We start from the raw sequence: 24,236 nt of genomic DNA, 5'->3' as shown, positions 1-24,236 counted from the left end.
GAGCTGTGGAATGAAAGACTCAGTTCTAACAGAGAGATAATTAAGGGAGTGGGGGGATGTATCTAACATTAAAGACTCAAATGCCAAGCCACTTTCCGAAAGCATAAAGAAACTTGCAATGCACACTGAGCAGCTCTACAGTGTTTGCTGAGTATGTAGAAAAGAATATTTTAGATTTAGATGGAGGGAAAAAAATGAAAAGAGAATTTTCAGCTATTCAAATTCCATTTCTATGAAGCTTCAAACTATGAATAAAAGACTTTTTTTTAAGACTCTGTTACATGAGAATACAAGAAAATTTAGCATCAGCTTTCTATTAGTCAATAAAAAAGATACCAGTGTGATAATGAAGTCTGTTCAGACAAATCTGAGAAGCATTTTTGATTCAGAAGATCAGATCATTATATTGAAGAAAACTGGATTACCTAGAGGCCAACAGAGCAATACAAGCAGACAAAATTCAATAGCACAAAGTGAAAGGTCACACAGTGATAACAGGAATTTCTGCTAGAAACAAAGCTTAAACTGAAAAGGTCCAACGAGAGGAAAGACCCTGTGTACTAGTCAATCAAAGATGTCTGCAAGCTGCCAACATAAGACCTTGAAACAGGGAAATGGAATCCTATAAGGCATCATCAGCCAGGGTACACCATCATGCAATGCATGAGAGAGATGTCTACTGGAGTAGCGTACATGCCAGTGATGCTCAACCTTCTGGCCCTGTGTGCCCAATCTGGCTGTGAAGAAACCCCACATACCAGCACACAGGTCCAGAACTTTGGTGGTTGGGGAGCAATGGTAGCACTGATTGCTGCACCTCTGGAAGTTGCAGCAATTAATGCTGCCACCACTCCCCCATTGCCAAATTCCCAGAGGGAGCCCTGCAGGCTGGACAATATGGCTCAAGGTTTTTCTGCTCACCCTGTTCAAGAAACAAAATGGAACAGGAACAAGAACAGAGAAGGATGTAGTAGTAGTCGTCATTGTGGTAATTAGTAGAAGAAAAATCAGGAAAATAATGAAGTATACCGTCATTTTTTTTATGGTAACTTAAGTTGTCGCACTCCAAGGGGCCAAAAATGTTGCTGCGACCAAAGCAAGTCACAGTTTGTGACACCTTAAAATGGGAGGATGTCCATTTGCTTATTGTGCACCACAGGAATCCCTCTGCAAGGGGCTTCTGCCATGCACATAGGCTGCCATGTCTTGATTCAGAGCACACTTCTGCAAGCAGGAGAGCCTATATGGAAGTTGCCTGCTTGCAGACACACATTATGGGAGTCCACTGCAGGGGAATTCTTCTGTTGCATTTATCTTGCTGCTGCACCTAAACTCAGGGTGCAGCATCTGCGGCCACTGTCCTGAAAGATCAGGCCCCTGAAGCCCCAGGATGGGCAAGGGCCCAGCTCTGCTGAACAATGGCTCTGGCAATATCTGTAGATGCCAATGAAATGGATCAGCTTTGCCAAGACGCATGCCAACACAGATGATTCCACTCCAAAGACAACTCCTGTTGATAGCCTGAAGTAGATAGGCTTGGCTTGTCTAGCAAAACACGGGACAGAGAGAGAGATGACAGCAGGGGGCAGGAAATAAACAACAGTAGGAAAAAGCCTATTTTAACTACAAGACAATAAGGCACACAACAAGTACACAGTGGCTATGTAAAAAAAACAGGTTAAGTTGGAAGTTTTAATAACATTTCTAACCATCATAATAATATGGCTCTGGAAAAGCCTTCCAGCTAATGTACTGGGGACAAAAAAAAAAATCCAACTAGCTTTAAGGTGGAGATGGATCAGATTATGAAAGTAACTGTAAGATACAGCTGTCCAAGACAGCGGGCCTTAATAATACAGACAGTGCTTTCCAGTCTCCTGCTCCTAATAACATTCTTTACAAAGTAAGTGATGTAACCAGTACTTGATACACTCAGCTTTTTATATAGACCTTATTTATTTTCTTGAAAAGCCAAACGTTGAAGTATAATTTATTTTTAAATACAGCTTCATTTCGATGGCTGTGATGAGAGTCTGTAGCTTTCTTAAAGTGCTTAATATTCTCTGGAGATTTGTCCTCTCTGGGCTACCTGAGTCCAAGATGTTGCTTTTTGCATTATCTCTGCTTGAACAGCTTTCAAATTTGTCTTTTCACTTTGTTAGCAACTGTACCTTTCTTTGCTATCCCTCAACGTGACAAGGCTGTCATATAGCCCAGGAAAAAGGTAACGATGTGACAAAGGAAGTTCATAACTTCTAACATAGCTGTCTGAAGTAACACATCAAAAATAAAACTGGCTTTGACAAACACTTTGCTGCCTGGCATCTGGATTCCATGACTTCAACCAAAATGACATGAGTGAGTTTTCACAAGGGACCCACACAATGAGCACAGGTAAAAATCTAACTTTTACCAAATACAGTTTTTAAGACAAAACTTCTTAGTGAAGTTTTTCCTGCAAAACATCTTTGGAAAAAAGTTTTCTATTAATAGTTCTAGTGCAGTAGCGCTCAGGACCCACAGTCATTGACTAGAACCCCATCATAGCAGGCGTCTACAAACAGTGATGCCAGGTCCGTCTTTATTCTCACAGCTCAGAACCTAAAGGATTCTTGAGAAAGGTTTTGAAGATGTTTCCAGGGAGCTTCTACCAAGCATGAGGGACAACATGGGAAATGGATGCTTCTCCATGTAGCCCCAAAGACCCAAAAGAGTGGAGTGGGTCTGGGGGAAGGCACGAGAGGAGGGGACAAGGGGCAGCTGCAGGCACCAACCTGTACATTCCCTCTCTGGGAAAGATTTCTAGTGCTGGAAACTCACCAGAAATTCCCAGATAATAGCTAGTTAAAAGAAATCCTAATGTAAGGGACAAACCTCACTACTTCACGCCAACCAAAAACAGATAGTATTATAAGGAAAATGTCTTGACTGCTTCTAAAAATCTAGATACTTGCTGCAATACCAATTGTAATTTAAATTTCTTTCACACCGATTACTTATCTGAAGAGGATAAGGCTTGTTAAGTTTGTTCTTACAATTCCTTAACTGATAAATCCTTTTCAAAATATCACTAAACTGTTAGTCTTGTCTTTTAATTTTCTGAAACTGTTACAGGCAAAAATACAAAATATAGAGAATTAAAGCCCCAATACTGTGCACAGTTCATTATACAGTACATCTAACCTTACTCCCATGACTGGCCCCACTGAATTTAATGCGATTATTAATTTGTGGCATCAGCAACCCCAGAAGTAAAGTTTACTTATTAATTATAGCTCTCTTAGCAGCATAAAATTACGTCAAAGCAAAAACTCCTTCAATGTTAGCAAGTTATTCACACCTTCAATACTTGCAAGTCAGTGAACTTTTTATCCTTATTAAAACTACACATGGCAAATTTTAATGCTAGGCTTTAAAGTCCAAATGTAGTTACATAAGATATGAATCTTCTAAATCAACATCCCCAAAGCATCTGTTTATGGTTTCTGTTCAAAATGTTATAGAGTAATAAATGGACCTCTGATTTAATATGGCAATATTTCTGTTGCATCACAGTGCCTTGATATCCACGCCATAATACCATTTTTATTTGGTTATTAGTAAAATTTACACAGAATGTGTCTGTTAACGTCCCCATTAATAAAATTTGCCTTATAACCTACAACCTGAAGATAAATTTTCAACCTGTAATTTTTTCCAAAGTTATGCAACAGCCCAGTACATTTAAGCTTTCCCACTCCCTTCCAATTTTTCTTATGTGTATAAAAATCAAGTGATCTTATGTTTGCTTTGGAACTGCCTTAGGGTATAAATACAACTGTCTGTACCATCCAGTTTTTTCCTTCCTACTAAGCAAAGAATGGTTTTAGCCACAAGGAAAAAGAACAGTAGTAAGAAATGAACGTCTTGAAAATTAAAGTTGAAAGGCCATGTGCAACAAAGCAAATAATGGAAATATTTTTTCTACATCCATCTAAAATGATTTCCCTACTTTGGGTCGAAAGGTGTGGCAACTGGCCTATAATATAAAATGCAACACTTTGATAGAAGGAGACTTCTCAGTGAACTTCTTGGTTATCTTTTTGTTGCCACCTATCACCAAGAATCTTTCACAGCATCAGATGTTATGTAATCTTCCCCATGTTGTCCATTTGAGCTGACATGTCACTGCTAAATATATGAATGCCGAGAGGACATTGTTATATGCTCTTCTTGTAGACTTTTTCTGGTGTAGCAGAATGAATGGATGAAGGAATTAGTTTCTTTGCTCATCACTGTGTTCATCAAGAGATGTGCGACAACAATTTAACAAATTCATCCATTTTCCTTTAATCCTCCAACAGTATGCCACTTTCATTGTGGTTTTTAAACTTCCTGTCACCGCTGGGCCTCAACCAGTCGCTCTTGTGCCTCTCTCGTTCAGGTGATCAATGTTACGCACCTCTTGGGCTCACGCCTCTGTCTGTGCTGGTGACTTCCACCCGAATCCTTGACCCTGTGCTCGCCTGCCACGACTTGATGACCTCAGTGTCCAGGGCCATTCATCCAGTATGCTCGTTGACCCAAGGTTCCTCCAGTCACCCCTACAACCCGGCCTCACACCTCCTGTGCAACGGTAACAAGCTGGTCGACGTCTCACTCCTGGGACGCTCGACTGGGTCCTGCTCGGGCCCCTCCCAACACTATCTAGCCTACAGTGCGGGTCCGCTACCCTCCTATACCCCTTGGAGCTTGGGGTAGAATAAAACCAAAAGGAAAAGAAAAAAGGAAGCTCTAACACAAAACCGGATGTACTGTCCCTTTAACTAGCCCCCCTGCACTTCAACAGGACACTGGCTGCCTCATCCCTTTAGGCACCCCATTCCCTGCCTACTCTAAGGCACCTCCTGGTCCAGTGGCGATGTTCCCTCCAGCGGCAACTCTCCCTGGATTCCTTGCAGTCTCTCTCTCTCGGGTTGGATCTCTCCAGGTGTGCCTCCTGTCGTCCTTCCAAGGCTATCCTGGCATCCCTCTGCCGCCTTATCTGCAGTGCTGCCAAGAGGCTCCTCTTCTTCCTCCTTGCTTCTGTCGCGGCCGTTCCTGCATTCCAACTCGTCTTTGCTGCGGGGACATCAGTGGCTGTACTCTCTCTCTCTCCCTGCCGGCTCCGCAGTATGTGCCGCCATTTCTATCTGTGCCAGCCGGCATTCAGCGCTGACGTCACTGGCCAGCTGCAGCGGTATAAACAGGCAGCTGACGAGCCGCGCGGGTTCTGTCTTCCGCTCCTCACGTGATCTTTCCCAAGTTGCCGGTGAGTACTCGTGCCTCCCTCACGTCCCGGGACACTTCCATTTTGTAGAAACTGTGATGGACTCAGATGCTAGTTATTTCAAATGAATTATCTCTTCGTTGTGTGTCAGCTAGTAGGCATTATATCAATTATCAAGGTTAGTTAATTGACTATTTCCATGTCCTAATTATTTTTAGAATAGCTATTACTGTATTGAAGCATAAACAAAAGCTTTCTATTTACTCCAAACAGTCTACCAGTCCATATTTGTCTTTAATTTTTATCTCAGGCTACATCACTCAAACTGCAATACTGTGAAACAAGACATTCACATTTTTCCTCAAAGGTGTTTAAAAAAGCTTGGAAGCACAATGCAAACTTCTAACTAGTTTCAGTTTCCATCCAGTATTTAAATTTCTACAGCTCTAAAGACATAACAGCAACTTTACAAGACAAGAGAGGCATAACTACATCTTATAGAACTTAATTTTTTAAGTGATGAAATGAGAGCAACACATTGGGATATGGACGTGTGGGGAAATTACATGCTGCAAGAGCCTGTGGCATTTTAGCATCATTACATCGAAAAAACCACCCAAAAAACAACAGCACTCATTTTTCTTGTGGTCAACAATGCTTCTCCCACATCAGTACATTCTGGAACTCCCAATCAAAGGAAAACCTTTTCATGAACTCCATAAAATAGAGCAGTGGTTCTCAACCTTTTAGACTCAAGGTGCCCCATACGAGTTATGAATTGGGCAACATCACATTTCCAAAGCTAATTTATTTATTATAGTGCTTACGCTATAGGGGGGTAGTTAGGAAGGCCAAGGCAGCGATGGAACTGGGACTAGCTTCCCAGATTAAGGACAATAAGAAGTCTTTTTTTAAATACATTGGGGGTAAAAAGAAGGTCCCGGGTAATGTGGGGCCCTTGCAGAACACGTTGGGAAATTTGGTCGTCACACCAGACAGCAAAGCTAACATGTTTAACGATTTCTTTGCCTCCGTCTTCCTAAGCAGGGACCAGAACAGCCACCTCCCTGCTGGGCCCCCCTCGGGCCCCGGGTTAGTGAGGATTTAGTTAGGGAGCTTCTGGAGAGGTTGGATGTATTCAAGTCAGCCGATCCGGATGATCTCCACCCTAGAGTTCTAAAGGAACTGGCCAAGGTCATTGCAAGTCCCCTGGCACAACTTTACGAGCACTCATGGTGCTCTGGTGAGGTACCGGAGGACTGGAAGAGGGCCAGCGTGGTCCCCATCTTCAAAAAACACAGGAAGGAGGACCCGGGAAACTATAGGCCGGTTAGTCTTACCTCGATCCTAGGCAAGCTGTTCGAGAAAATTATGCTGGCACACATCCAGGAGGGGCCAGCAGGGGACTGCACGCTTAGGGGCAACCAACACGGATTCATCAGTGGCAGGTCCTGTCAGACCAACCTGGTGGCCTTTTACGATCAGATCACCAGATCATTAGATGCAGGGGTAGCAGTGGACATAGTCTTCCTGGACTTCTGGAAGGCTTTTGACACTGTCTCTCACCCCGTTCTCATTAAGAAACTGGGGGGCTGTGGTGTAGACACCCACGCAGTCAAATGGGCTGCCAACTGGCTGGAGGGCCGCACCCAGAGGGTGGTAGTGGATGGGTCCTTCTCAACCTGGAAGGACGTGGGCAGTGGGGTTCTGCAGGGCTCTGTCCTCAGGCCCGCACTGTTCAACATCTTCATCAGTGATTTGGACAAGGGGGTAAAAAGCACCCTGTTCAAATTTGCTGATGACACTAAGATGTGGGGGGACGTGGGCACGCTGGAAGGATGCAACAGGCTACAATCAGACCTACACAGGTTACAGGGGTGGGCAAACGAGAATAGGATGGGTTTCAACACAGACAAGTGCAAGGTGATGCACCTCAGGAGGAACAACCGGCACCATATCTACAGGTTAGGGAACTCCCCTCTCGTCAGCACGGAGGCGGAAAAGGATCTGGGGGTCATCATTGACTCCAAGATGAACGTGGGCCGGCAGTGTGGGGAGGCAGTTAGGAAGGCCAACCGCACCTTGTCATGCATCCACAGATGCATCTCGAGCAGGTCCAAAGAGGTGATCCTCCCCCTCTATGCGGCACTGGTCAGGCTGCAGTTGGAGTACTGCGTCCAGTTCTGGGCGCCACACTTCAAGAGGGATGTCGACAGCATGGAGAGGGTCCAGAGGAGGGCCACTCGTATGATAAGGGGACAACAGGGCAGGCCCTATGAGGAGAGGCTATGGGACCTGAACCTGTTCAGCCTCCACAAGAGAAGGCTGAGGGGGGATCTAGTGGCCTGTTATAAACTAGTCAGGGGGAGATCAGCAGGCATTGGGGGAGTCACTGTTCCCCCGAGCACCGCCAGGAGTGACCAGGAATAATGGTCACAAGCTGGCAGAGGGTAGGTTTAGGTTAGCTATCAGGAGGCGCTACTTCACGGTCAGGGCGGCTAGGGTCTGGAACCAACTTCCAAGAGAAGTGGTGCAGGCTCCTACCCTGGGGTTTTAAGAGGAGGTTAGATGAACATCTTGCTGGGGTCGTTTGACCCCAGTATTCTTTCCTGCCATGGCAGGGGGTCGGACTAAATGATCTGCTCAGGTCCCTTCCGACCCTAGAAACTATGAAACCTCCTTGCAGGAGAGCCAGACAGTATGGGTTGGGGGTTCAGGCAGGGAAGGGCTTGAGACTACACTTACGTGCTTAACTCCTCACACCTTGTGGCACCCTTCAAGAGGATCTAGCACGAACCCTGGTTGAGAATCGCTGCAATAGGAGTTTAGCCCCAGCCCACACCCAAACACAGAAGTGCACTTTGTAATCTCATCAACTGTTGTTCTATATACCATCAAAAAAAACAGGGCCACTTGGTTCCGGGTTAAGATTTGGAAGGATCCTCTTCTGCCTGCCTCCTAGCAGTCCAGGTCTGCCCATACTTTCAGGGACTTGCACACAGTTACATAGCTACTCAAGCAGAAGAAGCAGGCCACGGAGTGAACATGGTCACAGAAGATCCCTGCCAAGCATCCCAAGGACAAGCCTTACATGGCTACATTTAGACACTTTTAGGTGAAACAGGATTTTGGTCCTAGTGACAACTTGGCAAAATCTACAGTGAAGATTCCATTTTTTGGCTCAAGCTTAGGTACTTAAAACCAGATACAAAGAACTGAAAAAAAATTATTACCCCTTGCAATAGAAATTCCAGCTTGCAAGACAGTTTGCAAGGAAGTACGTTGCAGAGATCAGGTGCCAAACAAGCAGCATCAAACTTTTCTCAAAAATCTGGGGGAGTACAGGAAAGCCATTCCCTGTTCCAATCCCAGACAAAAAAAACCCGTTAACCAAACTTTGGAATCAGGTTGCTTCCAAACCTGGATGGCTAGAGGCCTTCTTGTTGGATATGATCCTGTCAGCTGTTTTAGATCTCAGCTACTTCTTGGAAAAACATGAAGAAACGTGTTGTCTATAGTCCCTCACTTTTCCTTTCCTTAAGAAATTGAATTAAGGTACAAACAGAAAGTCTTTATTTAGGTTGATATGACCATTTAGTCAAACAATCTGCCCTCTCCTTACCTCGGAAAGGGAGATAAACTGCAGGTTCCATTAAGTACACTATGGACTTTGCTATTAAGTGGAAAGTGCTTTCATGCTGCAGTGAGGGGGCGTAGATGGAGGATGTAACTAAATGTAGATGGGAGTGATGAGGAAAATTGGAGAGTTGAGGCTGCAAGTTCCCTGGGCTGGGCTGTTTCAAACTCCAGTGCAGGATCACCTCCAGAGAACAGGATCCTCAAGGTCTCGAAGAATGATCCTCAAAACTCCAAGTCCAAGAGAAGCACAAAGCCCTAGGGTTTCAGTGCCGAGGACGTTATAACTTTATTTTGAGCCTCCAACAAGCAAGTTTCAAACTGAAAAGCACTGGGCAGATAGCAACAAAAATTATTAGAGGTCTGGGAAGCATGACTTGTTATGAGGAAGGGCTGAAAGATCCAGGGTTATTCAGTCTGGAGAAGATAAGACTAAGGAGGGATTTGATAACAGTCTTCAAATGACTGAAAGGGAATTACAGAAAGGATGGAGATGGGCTTTTCTCTGTGGCTGTAGCAAGCAGGACTAGGAGCAATGGACTTAAGCTGTAGCAAAAGAAATTTAGTTTGGAGATTAGGAAGAACTTTCTGACTAGGAGGGCGAGTAAAAAATTGGAACAGGCTGCCTAGAGAAGCTATGGAATCTCCAACCCTGAAAATTTTCGAGAGCAAGTTCAACAGAGACTTTGCTGGGATGGTTTAGTCAAGAATGATCCTGCCTTGAGCAGAGGGCTGGACTAGACAAATTCATGAGGTCTCTTCCAGCCCTACTTTCCTATGAGGATACACATAAGATCACAAGGAGTGGAGGAAAAGCTTGGACCCATACTAAGCAGAGGTGAAGAGAACCACTGTAAAGAAAAAAAGAGAAAGTAAAAACAGACAGATGCAGAGAGATACCAAGATAAAAGCAGCCACTGTTCCAAATCACCAGAAGACAGGCCACAATGAACGGCACAGAAGTGATCAGAGTTGGATTGGTTATGCTACCCGTAACTCAGATTTTTTCATTGCATTTCCTGCTTGATAAAACTTAATGACTTGATAAACCTAATGACTTATGGCAACCTCCTGTTACACCCTAGCATTTCAGCGACACTGTTAACTTTATCAAATTCATCATTATTGGGGGGGGTTGCCTTTTTCCTCCTCTAATCCTGTTTTATTGCACCAAAATAATTAGCATGTAGTATACCTCACCTGGACACGAGTAATGTGCTTCAGATCATCGAGATAGTATTCTTCAATGGCATGGGGTTTCCCTTCTACCTTAAACACATGGGCTGGACTCAGTCTGCCCCGAATAGGAACTGAAAAGTACTCCATAAATTCCTTACAGTTGATGGTAGCAGACATCAGGATTACCTGTTAAATAGAACATGTATAAGTGAACCATTAGCAATAATCCACAATGTCTCATTACACTAAGTGGAGTTAACGCTACAAGTCTAATCTTTTTTAATCTGTTTTTTTCCTTAGTTGTTGATTGCACAGGAATCAAAGCATATGGTACTTCCTTCCTGCTTCAGTGGTGTGCTGGGACAGAACTAAGCTGCCTTCTTGTTATCTCCACTTGGTTTATGGTTAATGAAGCAAAGCCAAATGACATAAGCTAACCTTCAGGTTATTTCTACATGCCTACAGAAAGCATGATAGCAGATGCAACTTCTTTAAATGAATCTCCAAAAAATCAAGAGGCTCTGAATGGACATTTGTTTTGCCATGTGTTATTAAAGCAGTAGGCGAACACTTTTGCCAAGTATGGAAATCTCCCAAAAATGGTACCCCAAAAAACTGAAACTACAACCTCGCTGCCTAGTAATTCAGTGCTCATATGAGACAAGCAAAAAGAGGGAAAAAATGTTTTTCTATGAACTGCCTTCATCTGTTTACTCTGTGAGAGGGTGCACACTGATGTGGTATCGGTAGCAATGGTCCAGTCATGCATTGGACAAGCACAAAAGAATACAACCCCTTTACATGACAAATGATACAAACTTGTAAAACAATACAAAAAAATCCAACATCTTCAAGGAAGACCCAGGCATTTTCACTGACTGTATTAGTCAATCTAAAATTGACTCTCTCAAAAGAACTTAGTACAGTGCTGGGCATGTGCCAATAAGGTGGCTACATTACTTCTATTTCAGGAGGTGACAGAGCAGGTGCATCCATACAGAGCTCCCTGGTCCTGGGCAGAGGCAGTATAGATGTCCTATGTTTTGATGAGGCATTCAGTATCAAAGACAAAAATGAGAGGTTTCTTCTAACGTGACTGACAGAACCTTCAATATCAGTGCCATAATAAGCACAAGTTCCTGAATTTAAAACAACCCTCAAAAAGGAAAGGAAGCCAAAACCACCTGAAACATTCTTGATACAATTTTCTTGTCTGCTTCCATTTCTCTCATTCAGTTAGTCACACAGGCTCCCCTTTTTCCTCTAATAAACTGTCAGGTATTAGCCTGAATAAGCTAGCCTTTCCTGCTCCCTAGATAACGGTGGGGGGCTTCCTTTACCAGTGAAACTGGAGGATGTCTCTGAAACGCCCTGAAAGGCCACCCAAGATCAGGACAGGACTAGCCAGGCCTAACAATGACCAAGCTCTGGGATCTCTGTACTTTGAAGGGTAGGATGATCTATATGTGACATATCCAGAGATCATCCTCCCTGCAAGAATATTCAATTTAACAATTTGATTCCCCCAAGAATGTGCTTGACCTATCACAGTAACAGCTGAAACATGTACATTGGCAATAAAAAAAAAAAAATCCCATTGCCAGGAGTTTGACCTCTCTTCAGTTTGACATGATCTCTGGAACCAGCAGACAAGTTTTGAGGAGAATTCTCTCATTAGAATTGAGACCATTGGTTTAGGATCCAACTGGATCAGCTCCATATTAGACAATTCTGAGAACTGTGAACATAACTTGGTTCAGTCAACAGGAGCTATTATGACTCTGATCAACATTTTAAACACCAATAGTTTCTCTTGTGATTTGACTCTGAATTAAGAGTTTGACACCAGAGATTACGAGGACTTCAGGGTCTGACCCACCAATTTAGGAACCAAACACACAGCAAGCCAGGAATATCCCAGGGCAGACTAAGCCATTTGCATAGCTCCCTTTTTCTTAGGCCCAGAAACATCCAGAGCAGATGCCATTTTTTTCATCAGGTTTAGATGCCTTAGTAATATCTCATGCAAAACAATTCACAGCAAGAGCTTCTTGCAGCAAGAGGGCCTTTAACCTGTTTCATCCCTTGAAATAAACACATAGCACATAGGGCACCCTCAGAAAGAATGGTCTTCACCAAACATCTAACATGGATGTGAGATACTAAGAAAACCAATGCAGGAGCAGCAGAGATGAGAACAAACAATAATGCCCAACAGAAAGTCTGATGTTTTGCAGTAGTATATTGTTGACTTGCAAGTAACATCTCTGTAACAGAGTTTCTTCATTTTGGTACTGCATCCGACATCCAACCTGTTCCCAGAAATTGACACGGGAAAGCAAAAAAAGGACCCTGTACCAAGGTTATCAGGTCTCATTCCCAAGAATGATGGGCTTAAATACGGATCTTTGAGATGAGATCTGACCACGTTCAACATGCTTTTCCAAAAGTGTTTTGGAAAAGAAAGGCATATGAAATGATCCTTTTCTATTTCAGGCCATAATACCAATCTGCCCTCTAACAGAACTGGGAGAACTGTTTCTGTTCCTGGTTACAAATAAAAGCAAGGATTCTGCCACTGAATTCTTATTTTGGTCCTAGCCCTTGAAATCAGAGCCGGCTGCAACTGTCTTTAATGATCAGATGTGCCAGTGTAGTCAGTTGTTGAAACCCCTTTCTAGAAGGTAAATTTTTCTTAGCATAGCAAAAAGAGCAAATGCACCTGGCAATTTTGATAATAAATTTACTGTACAAAATGATTTCCTGATACTCTATTAACAATTTCCTCTGGAAAGAGGGATGGATGATCTTGAGAATCAGCTTTAAAAGGTGCATAGCAACATGTACTCTTAATGTCTCTCTGTACTCCAGAGCTAAGTGACCCAAGCATGCGTCCAGCCAAAGTTTGAGGTATGTTGCAGAACAGATTGAAGCAGAGAGGAAAGGTTAAAACTCATTCTCTATTAATTTTGTAGAAGCTGTCTTATAAAGGTGGATTACTACCTTAAGGGGAGATACAATCATGCTGGGAAAATGTAGATAGCACTGTCAAACATAAGCAGGGGGGCATCACAAAGTATTGGTTTTCGCATGCTGTATGGAAGCTTAAAACATTACTGGAATCCTTGGATGGTATCTTGCCAAATCAGAATTGCCTGAAGTTTTTACTAACGGAAAACTACTAACTCCAAACCTAGACTGGCCTTCAAAATATCAGAACCAGATGGAGATAAAATCATCTTGCTATATGCTTCCAGCCGTAGGCTCTTGCAAAAATAAATAAAATAAAAGTATGCCTTAAAATTATTCTCTGAAATAAACCTGTCTCTTAGAGAGTTAACACTCCCACTCCTAAGAATACTAATAAGGAAAAAGTTTCTTAGAAAGATTGCATGAAATCTGATCACAATGGTTCGTTCTAAAGAACCTCTCTCCCCCCACACACTTTTGGTCTTACACTACTGAGTTTCAGACTGCCAGAGAAAAAGGGTACCATTCTCAAAATATGCTATCTTTTCTGTAGCCCTCCGCAAAAAGAAGGCTTTATAACTTTTAACAGTGCATGCTTCAGAAGGCTGATTTTTGAAAAGTGACAGAAGGGGTGGAGATGTTAGCATGGATTCAAACAGAAAGGCATATTCACTTTGGATTTTCTCTAAAACCCAGCAATTAATAGTGATAGCTTTCCAGGCCTAGAAAAAAAAAAAACCAAGACAGACGATCCCCAAGCTGAAAGATACCCAGGAAAGATAATGGAGACCTCTACCATTTTGAAGAAGCAACTGCAACCAAGGATACAAATGAGGTAAGATGTCATCAATGATTCCAAATCCCAAACATTTAAAATCAGGTTTGACGTACAGAAACATGTGGTGGTAGATACTGAGAATCTTTCTGGAACTTCAAGAATAAGACTGATGCACTTTTAACAGTGCTTTCACTTTCCTGTAAGTGAAGCATGCACTTATAACAGCATGGATACTGAGAAAAGTAGAGGCAATTTTGTCTCAGCAGGCACTGCAAGTATAGGAAGCATGAAGTAAAAAGCAAACTATTCAGGATCCAGGAGAACAAACTGTGCTGCTTTTAGTATGCTATGGCTAGATGAAGCCACATTCAAAAGCAGACTTGAAAAACAATGTTAATGCTGTTTAGGGAATTCAGAGTCATCAACCTTTTACTGGAAACAAATGATACTGGGATTTTAGGCAATGTGTTCCCAGCTTCAGGCAAAGAAAAAATTATCTAATGAGAGAGACCACTCTTCGGAATCTAGTAATGAACTCGAAGAGCTTGACTGAGTTTTCCCTGCTGCAACAGGACTTACTGGTGGAGGGTTATATATTACCTTCTCTGAAATCAAGAAAACTGTGTGAAGTAGTAGGGTACGACTGTTTGTATTAGGCCATTAAAAAAAATTCAGCTATATACTTGTAAACACACTGACAGCTGATTACTACCAACTCTAGATCAGAGAAATGTGCTTCAGTGAGATTCTTTTGCAAATCATTGTATTCAAAACTTATTTATGTACAAGCGCATTAGTTAAAGTAACTATCTAAAGATACCTCTTTAAAGTCAAATCCACCTTAAGGTGGCCACTACCTAGAACAGAGCTGTACTCAAATGTACTGGGTTTCCAAAGCCAACCTGTTTATTTCGGCCCACCATGAAAATCAAGTCACTTTTAAGACTGCAGACACCCATGTGAACTTTTCACATCAAGACCCTGCCTACTGCAACTGAAAAAAAATGTTAAGAGCACAGAAGCAAAACTATTTACTCATATGAACACAGAGAATCTTAACCATAATGCTGTATTAGCATGTGTGTGCATTTTATGGAATATATTATTTATATTTCTGCTGTTTTTCTTGAGACTTTTGCTCCATTTTAAAAAAAAAGTACTTGTGCATTAATATCATCAAATTTAGTCAAGGAGAATCATGACCCTCAACATCCACATGTAATTTCAGCCAAGTATTCATCTTGTATATTCTGTAGCCCTAAGCATATTATTTTAGAAATTAATGCATCTTAACACCGAGGAAAAAAAAGGCTCTCAGAACACATTATACTGGTCACAGAAAAATGCCCTTTAGCTTCCTAATTTAATAGGACTGGAGTACTACGGAATTTTTTGGCTTACAATGATTCACCATGTTCAAATCGGCTCTCAAAGCCATATTCAGGTGCAAAATGATAACAAAGCTGGTCTTCAACTTATTCTTTTACAAAAGAAGAGGGGAAAGCAGTTTAAAACTTACCTTCACAAATCTTGAATTTGTACGCAAGAGTTTACGGACTACCAATAGCAAGAAATCCATTTCTTCTGTACGTTCATGCACCTTAAAGAAGCAACATAACACAATTCATTTATTTTAACCCCCATCCCTCTTTGTCTAACCTCTTCCTGTTGGTTAACTTCATATATTTTTCAAATTCTGATTGTAAGCTTTTCATAGCAGACAACAGGTCTTTTCTAATGCATGTTAAGTCAATAAATTAAGCAAGCTTTATACCACAATACAGTAGTTTTGACAATCTGTTTAGGATTTTATACAAACAATGAACACTGCAGAATAAAGGTGAGGATGGCAGTTACTAGCCACCAGCCTGAACCATAATGCATGTACTGTTACAGAAAACAGGTTAGACAACTGTGCTGGTGGGTGTAAACATTTCAGGCAGGGACTGTATGCACATTTTTCTCTGCTAGATTAACAGGCCTCTTCTCCTCTTCATGGTCCCTGGACATCATCAAAATATAAATACTGGTACCTAAGATTAAATGATCATCAATCTATTCTGTAAGGCTTTAGAGCTGATGATATCTATAATCTGACCTGTAACCCCTGAAGACAGAAAGACTATGAAGTAGTCTTGTTAAGGGGCTTTATCCATGTTTGGTACTGTCAAATGGGAACTGTATTAAGCTACCCTTAGAGGCAGAGTATGTGTTTGAGGCTATTTAGCTGCACTGCTTCTTGCTGGGTGAAAGGGTAGCACAGGAATTGGAATTCAATCTAGACCAATACAAAAAATCTGCACTAATATTCCCCCATAATGAAGCTCTATATTAACTGTATCAATTTAAGGGAAGAGACTTGAGCATCACTTTTGACAATTTAATGAAGCCCTTTCTGCTCAATGTACAGCAGCAGTCAAAAAAAGATAACAAGGTAGCAGGATACATAAGAAATGCAACAGAGCAGAGCAAAAGTGTCCAACTCATGTGGTCCTATGCTCTGGATCCAGACCATGGAGCTCCTTGTGGACTGAATGACCCACTGCTGGATCCAGCCCACGGGGCATCTCACTGTAGCTTCCGAGCCAGTCAGCACCAGCTTTTCGCATGCTGTATGGAAGCTTAAAACATTACTGGAATCCTTGGATGGTATCTTGCCAAATCAGAATTGCCAAAGAGTTTATGCCATCACTCAACAACCCTCATCACTGGAGATTAAACCAGCACAGAGGTTCATGGGCTGCATTCTGCCCCCCCGCCAATATAGAATAACAAAAATAATATACAGCACTGGTGTACCATTCTAGGCTCCTTCATTTGAGGAACACAGCAGAAATGGGCTGAAGCGTGGTGGGGGAAACAGCAGTATCAGAATGACGTGACAACAATATTAGGAGCACAGAGTAAAGTCATATAAAGATAAGAGAACATTTATGATTATCTAGGCCAGTTGCTGCCAACCTTCCTAGCAATCTTGACACAAGGTAAGTTCTGCATCCTCCCAAAGTATCACTTGGATCCCCTTATCCTGCCCAATCTGTTGCTCTGCTTCCTGCCCAATTTGTTGCTCTGGTTCCTGGTCCCTCCTCAATCTGCTGCTGTTTCCTGCTCCCTCCCTGATACGTTGCATACCCAACGGACAGGTGGCCCATGCCATTTGTGGAAAGAGTACCACAGGTTGGGCACCTCTAGCTAAGCCACAACTGTCCGACTTCAAAGTAGCCAGGGGCCACATGCTCCATGGGCCACACACCAGAGTGAGCCACACACTGCAGGGCCAATGGGCCTCCCCCACGCTGCATGCCCTGCATGTATAAGTGCAAGTAGTTGCTCACCCTCCTTGCTGCACCATGCGCACAGGCATGCCCCCACACAGGGCAGCAACCTGCCTCACCTTTAGCTCCTTGTGGGCTCCATATCATACAGGCACTCCAGGCTGCTAGCTCCACTGCTGTACAATAGCCTGGTGCCAGGCCATGCTACCCTACCCCCTGTAGCCAGATCAACAGAGGCAGTAGTAGCCAGGGGGGAGCCCAGGGGCCATATGTTAACCCCTCAAGGACTGCATGCAGCCCAGGGGTGATGGTTGGACACCCCTAGTTCAGGCCAGCCTCGCCTAACTTCTGAGGCACTGCCCTATCACTGCCTCTCCTGTGGGCTGCTAGGATGCAACAGCTGGAGGAGGGAGGGACCAGGGTGGGATGTAGTGACAGCAGCCACAGGAACAGACAATTGAGGGAGGCAACAATAGCTGGAAGCCTGTGAGATATAAGTTAAACTTCCATTTCCTTTCCATTTCTTAGGCCCCCTGTGCACGTTGCATTTATGCCACAATTAACATGTTAAATCGACATATACATATAGGGCTTAGTCTGTCAGTCTGTTCGTAATGCTCTTTAAATGCAAATAGCTTAAAAACTGTAAGAGACAGAACATTTGTGTCTTCAGAGAAATGTCTTTGCTAAACCTTAGTATTTGTTTAGTGATGTCAGGATGATCCCAACTTCCAGAACTGGGAAAAAGGTCAGGGCCCAGGGCTGTTTCTACTGAGCTCCTCCCCGGAGGGCGCTGGGAGTCTGGCACAGCAGGGAAGGCAGAGGGAGGAACCAGATGAGGAAAGGTGCGAGTTTGGCAGAGGCGTGAGGCAGTAGGCAAGCAACAGCGGCCCTGTCCCAAGCCCCAAGCAGGGAAGGTGGTGCCCAGGGGTGGTGTGGAGGAAGCCTTGGGGCATGGGCAGCTGTTCTGAGGTGCAAAGCTTGCCTGCCCTTGCCCAAAAAGGGCACACAGGCAGCAGCCAGGCAGTAGCACAAGCAGATGTGCCTGCAGTCTGCTGGATGAGAGCAAGTGCAGGAAAGGACTGGTATCTTCAAATGTTCAGCCTATTTTATTTAAGTTTTATAAATATTTAATTTATTTAATGAAGTAAAATCTGTTTGTTTTTGTTATTTGAAATTCATCCATCATTCCTGATGGGCAATTCATTAGTCACAGCATAAATGGCAAGGGTGGTACAAATACACCATAAAATGGCAAATGAGCCATATAAATATTCTACAATGTAGAACATTCTTATGGCTGGTTTGTATGGTGGCTTAAATTGAACATGGAGCAGGGACAATCAGCTGATTGTTGGTTCCAACCAAGGTTCACTGGAGACTCAAATTAGACCCAGTACAGTCCAGGGCCCAGGGCAACAATCATACACTAAGAAATGCCTTACTAGCAAAGAGGTAGAAACCCTTACCTCTTGGATTCTGACAGCTTCACACAATCACTATCTAAAGGAGTGAGGTACCACCTCAAAAAACTTTCAGTTCAAAATGTGTATTCAAAACTGTACCTCCTCCATCCAAAAAGGCCCTCTAGAATGTGATCAGAATTTCTAGGCTTGGTAACCATAACGTACTAATTAAATGAAAGCTCTTCCAAACTTTATCAAGGCAGGGCTCACATGGAATTCAGCAGGTTGTCCAAGTAGAAACAGCTACGATAAAAGCAGAAAAAGTTTTAACTTTGCTAACTCACTTCATCTATGAAGATGTGTGTGAATTCCGTAAGGCTTTTGGCACCAACTATTTTCTGAAGAAGTACTCCAGTCGTCATGTAAATTAATCTTGTATCCTTTGTTGCTACTTTCTCTAAACTAACCTAAATATATTGGGAGGGGGGGGAGAAACAAAACAGTTAATCCAAATATATCACCGCTAGCTACATATGACATCTACCTGAAGATTTCATAAGTCTAAAGAAAATGTAGATGTGTGACACTCTCCCATACATACAGAGGTTATAATCATGTGAAACAGAAACAGACAGTGAAGCAGTCAATGGTAGGAAAGAAAGGCCTGGGAGTATACCTAGAAGGAAGAGTCCACATGTTCAGGAGTAGCTGATGAACAGGATGTTACTAACAGTTGCTTACATGTTTGGACAGAAACAGGGAAAGACTCCTGCCTGGTAGAATTTGTATAATTAAGCACAAGCAATATGCTCAGCATTATAGAAAAAAATTCATGTTACCTGTTTTTTATTGGAGTTCTTCATTACGGTACTCCCACTATTCCTGCCTATGCCTGAGCATTCTTTAGAAAAGAATTAATATTATAGTCCAAGAGTGAACTGTAGGCAGAAAGGTGGCATCAAGAACTGAAGAGAAGGAAGAAGAGCTATCTGGTAAGAAAAATAAATTCTGAATGAAGAAAGAACAGTTTAGGAAGGTGAAGAAGTCTTCTTTTATCTAGAATAATTTTGTCCTGACTTCCAAACCACATACAGTTTGAACCATCACTGTACCTGATAGCCTACAAATCCACCTAGTGTCCACGATCGTTCTCTGCTAATCCATCTAGCAATGCTACTGGCACCAATTTTTCGAGGTTGGGTAACAACAATGTTGCAGTAGGAAGACTGATGAGAGTAATAATCCAAAATATATTGTGGAAGTTGTGTACTTTTACCACTACCAGTTGCTCCAAGAACAATTACAACTGAATTGCTTTCTATCAATGAGACTATCTGAAATTCAAAAAAAAAATTAAGGAAGTTCATAAGACTACAAAAATATTTTTAAAATATTACAAAATTTCAAGCAATTGTTTTAACAGTATTAAATGCCTATAATAATTTCCTTATTTAAAACTTCTAAAAAGTTCATTTGAAATGGCAAAAAATTGTCATTCATTTCTCTTTTTGCGCATACATATGCGGTAATAAAAGAAAAATGTATTTTTAATACTGTTAGGAAGACTGTAAATTAAATTCATTACAGATTCGATTATCAATAGAAATTTACTTTTAGAAGAAAAGTGGTCAGCAACTTTAGTCTATGAGCAGCAAAAGTTTGATTAGCAGTAAATTTACCTCTTCTTTATATTTGCTTATAGGCAAATCAGGATATTTATACTTAGTTACTGGTAGAGGAGTCAAACAGCCTGATTCATTCAGAAATGGTGAGGGAGTCACTGAAACAACAAAGGATAAATGTTAAATTCTTACCGTTAAAATAAACACAAATGTGAGCCACTATAAACATTCACTATCTATAGTGTACAGTATAGTGTATGGTCTGAAGTCAGACAAAGTAGGGCAAAAGAGCACCTCGGAGACTAACTGGTTCAGAGAGGCATGGGAACTGGCAGAAGTCTCCAAATCACAGCATCTGACAAAGCAGGAAAAGCAGATGCCTCTCTGAATCAGTTAGACTGATGTACTACCATGTTCTTCCTTCTGCCTATCTGTAGGGTGCATTCCTATCAAGGCTTGAGTTGTATATTTTTTAATATTAGCAAAATTACTTAATACATGTTCATATTAACAGGACAGAAGAAGTATCATCTCCCTTTATACAACTGTTACTCTGTTCGCTTACCCCCACCCCGTTTCCAAGCACAGGCTTAGTATTCTGCTCTTACTAAGTTCTATAAGCCTCCGTTGTGCTGAGCTAGGCCGGAACAAGTAATTTTGCTTTCTTTAAAATTATCAGCCCAAACCAGTTCTTAAGAAAGAGTCTTGTTTTTACACAAATTACCAACAAACAAAGTGAATAAGAATCAATAATTTAAATAATCACGTTATTTAAAATCGGGTGGGGTTGTTTTTTTAAATAATCAATAAAATACTAAATTTCTCTCTCTCTCTCTCGTCTAAAAAATAAGTTACAATTAAATCTCATCACAAACATGCTAAACCTACACTTAGTCTCATAAAAACCAGCTAATGGCTATGTCACACTCACATACATTGACTTACCTACCAATCAAACAGTTTGGTATCGCTTGGTATTATTCACTCAAAGCTAAGAAATCAACTGAGAGTTGAAAAAGCAGGACAACTTGTATTTCTGTTTCAGTCTATGAATAAAAATAACAGTGGGAGTGGGGAAGATGAGATCTAGCTGTAGAAGTTTTAAGGACAGCATACGTTTAGTGTTGTGATGACTTGTCTGTTAGAGCTAATCAAATTTGAAAACTAAAAAAATTTAAGGACAGATGTAAAATGCTGTATTGAGTTGTAAATTAACGTGTTTTAGTGATCAGATTTGCACCTTTGTTTAAGAAATATGTGAAGTATCAGTGGGAAACTTGATTTAAAAAAAATCAAAGATTTAAATCAGGGTTTTCCCTTGGTGATTTAAAGCATGATTTAAATCGACTTGATTTAAAATCAATCCACCGTGCCAACAAAACACTAGTGACATAAATCAAAAGGCCTTCAACCATGTCCTGGGCATAAAGACTCGATACTGAACAGCCTTCTTGTAGCAGTGTATGAGAAGGATCACTAAGTAAACCATACAGTTTTATGGCAGATACACCAATCTGAAAAGGCATCTATATTTGTTTGCAGGCATAATTACCAAAGAAATGTGGGGGAAAATAACAAAAAGTCTTGAAACTTTGAATGCAGTGCCCAGGCACGACTAGGGCAGGTGTGGAGCACAAGGAAACAAAGCGCGGGTAAAAAACCATGTAGGTAGATGATTTTGAAGAAATAAGACATTACAAGCCAAAAGCCAGTCCTAATAACATCAATGGTAACTCTCCCTTGACACCGAAAGGATGGTGACTTCATCATTTGTCAAAAAATAGATTTTATTACAGTAAAACTTAAGTCTCAAGTTATTGTTCTATGTCAAACAGCCCCTTTTTAAAATGGTGTTTTGAAGTGGAGGACAGATTCCTTTTAAAAAAGGAAGCAAAGAAAAATAAGCTGTGAACAAACACTGATAACTACTGTGAATCCTTTCACGCAGTAGTTTAAGCGAGCTCTCCAAGGCACATGTCACGTTTTCCAGTGGTACAGTAAAGCATCACACAAAGACCCAATCCTGTTAAAGACTTTTGGGTGCTACACAGTACCACCGACTTATGAAAAATAGCAGCACAGAATAGCTTTGCTAGATACTTCTGTTCACAGCAGTTTTTAGGAATCCCTTGGAAACAAATTCTTCCCATTATGTGACAGGATGCTTAGAAACCCCTATCTTGTGCAAGACAGAGACAGCAATAGTTACAAACAATTACTCCACAGTATTGTGGTTAGTATCAACAAAACATGGAAAAGACAGAACTGCATAACAAAATAGACCTTAACCAATATTAATGTTGCCCTTTTTAAAAGGCTTTTGGTCAAGACTCTAACTATATTTAGCCAGGAAAATCTTACATATAGCATCCTGTCACAATGACATGATGCACACAGGATGACTGGCTTCCCTCCGGCACATTCATAGATGTCACTATTGAGACATCAGTAGCTGTACATGACTGAACCAATGCTAGAAGAAATCTCAAATTTTTCCAGAATGCTTCGGGTATTTAAATTGTTCTTGCTAAAATAATGTAGCATTCTCATCTATTTAACAGGATTCCCACCAATATAATCAAAGCACAAGCAATACTGTAAAACAAAAACAAAAATAAAAAACAAAAACCAGCATTTTCTAAGTAGTAAAGACAAGTATGGAAATCCAAATTCAAAATTAAAGGAGAGACTTGAAGAGCATAATACAGGTTGTAGTTATTTTAACAACAAGGAACTATCAAGCTTTATAAAAAGGGGGGAAAGGATTAAATAATGCTATCTGGTAGCTGGAGCTACACCAGTATTTCCCAACCAGCGTGGCACAGCACAAAAGTGTGCCATCAGAAATGAAGAGGGGTGCCATGGAATTTCACCATGGCAAGGATTTCCTTTGTTCAAGTAATAAAGCTGACAATGGGAATTTCAATCTGTTGCAGTCACTTGCACACAAGTCAGTCCCACTCAGTGACTCTCAACTGGGGTCCTAAAAGATCTTTAAGGGTGCTGAAGCAACCAGCTCCTGTGTAAGGAAGTGCTTGCTCCTCCCCTCATCTAGCACCCTGCACCGGCCCCAGCGTCCCATGGAGAAGCGGTGAGATGGCTGCTCTTCTGCCAGGATTCCTATTCCTGCCCCCACCTTCTGGTAGCCCCTGCAATGGCCAGCTACCCCCAGACTCCAATCAGCACACACTGCCCTGATTGAGCACCCAGGAGATGCTTATCCCCCAGCCCCTCCCACATTCCCAGGACCAGTGCCAGGGGCCATACGGACAGGTGACTCTGGTCACCTGGAAGAACAGGGACATCAGTGCGAGCTGTACTCACCCCAACAGGTATTCCTACCGCCTAAGCCACTTGGGAGGTTCTCCCTTACATAGTTCTACATCCCAGAGGCTTCTGGAACAGCGAGAGGGTTGGGTCCATGTGAGTCCCATTTTTGCTAGCAAGAATAGCTTCTGGAAGCCTTTCTGGTGAGCGTAAGTGCCATCTGGTGCAGTAACAACAAATTCCTCACATGCATTTAGCTCTGATACAAAATTTGTACAGTCAAACATCCACTCTTTTCATTCCTAGTCCTACTGTATTAATAATGCAAGGATGTGCCAGATATTAACAAAATTAATTCAACTAGATAAAGACATGTTTGGAATGCTCCGTTGACAACAAGGGAGACTGCCAGAACAGAAGTATAACATTATTCTTTCTACCATACATAGAAAAATCAGATATTTGGCTTCTTCTGCCTGCCTTTACCAGAAATCTTCTAGTACTCCACCCACATGGGTAGCGCGTTGGGGATCTCTCTCATACATACACACACTATATTCTGATCATCTGCATGTATCAAATGATTCCTGATTAGGTTTGCTGCCAGGTGGAAATCAGAGAAACTCTGAGGCAGCTCCAAAATATCCCAGAGGCAAGAGCTGCCCTCAGCATCACCAGAAATGACCAGCAAGCAAAAGTGGCTGAAAGCATTATTTGCCAACCAGCTTTATTCCTCCACTGCACTGACTTGAGCGCCAGCACAGCTAAGGCTCTGGCCAGGATCTTCAGAGGGAACAAGTATAAAGTCACTTGTCAAAAATTACAGTGATTTTTTTTTTAAATAACACCCATGAA

At 41.9% G+C, this 24,236-nt stretch overlaps 1 protein-coding gene across 1 annotated transcript in view; it reads right to left on the bottom strand.

Moving 5' to 3' along the window:
- The window catches only part of TDRD9 (tudor domain containing 9), a 141,588-nt gene that overhangs the window by 85,708 nt on the left and 31,644 nt on the right, over positions 1 to 24,236 (bottom strand). The window contains exons 3-7 of the mRNA XM_090034129.1: positions 20,172 to 20,272; positions 19,605 to 19,826; positions 18,837 to 18,959; positions 15,331 to 15,411; positions 10,085 to 10,249 (exon numbers count right to left, since the gene is read on the bottom strand). Of these exons, the coding sequence (XP_089890255.1) occupies positions 10,085 to 10,249; positions 15,331 to 15,411; positions 18,837 to 18,959; positions 19,605 to 19,826; positions 20,172 to 20,272 (692 nt within the window). The remainder of the gene's footprint in view (positions 1 to 10,084; positions 10,250 to 15,330; positions 15,412 to 18,836; positions 18,960 to 19,604; positions 19,827 to 20,171; positions 20,273 to 24,236) is intronic.

This window comes from Crocodylus siamensis, chromosome 2 (assembly GCF_052110815.1).
Source record: "Crocodylus siamensis isolate JL-2025a chromosome 2, ASM5211081v1, whole genome shotgun sequence".
Taxonomy (NCBI): domain Eukaryota; kingdom Metazoa; phylum Chordata; order Crocodylia; family Crocodylidae; genus Crocodylus; species Crocodylus siamensis.
This window is presented reverse-complemented; position numbering and strand designations above follow the sequence as displayed.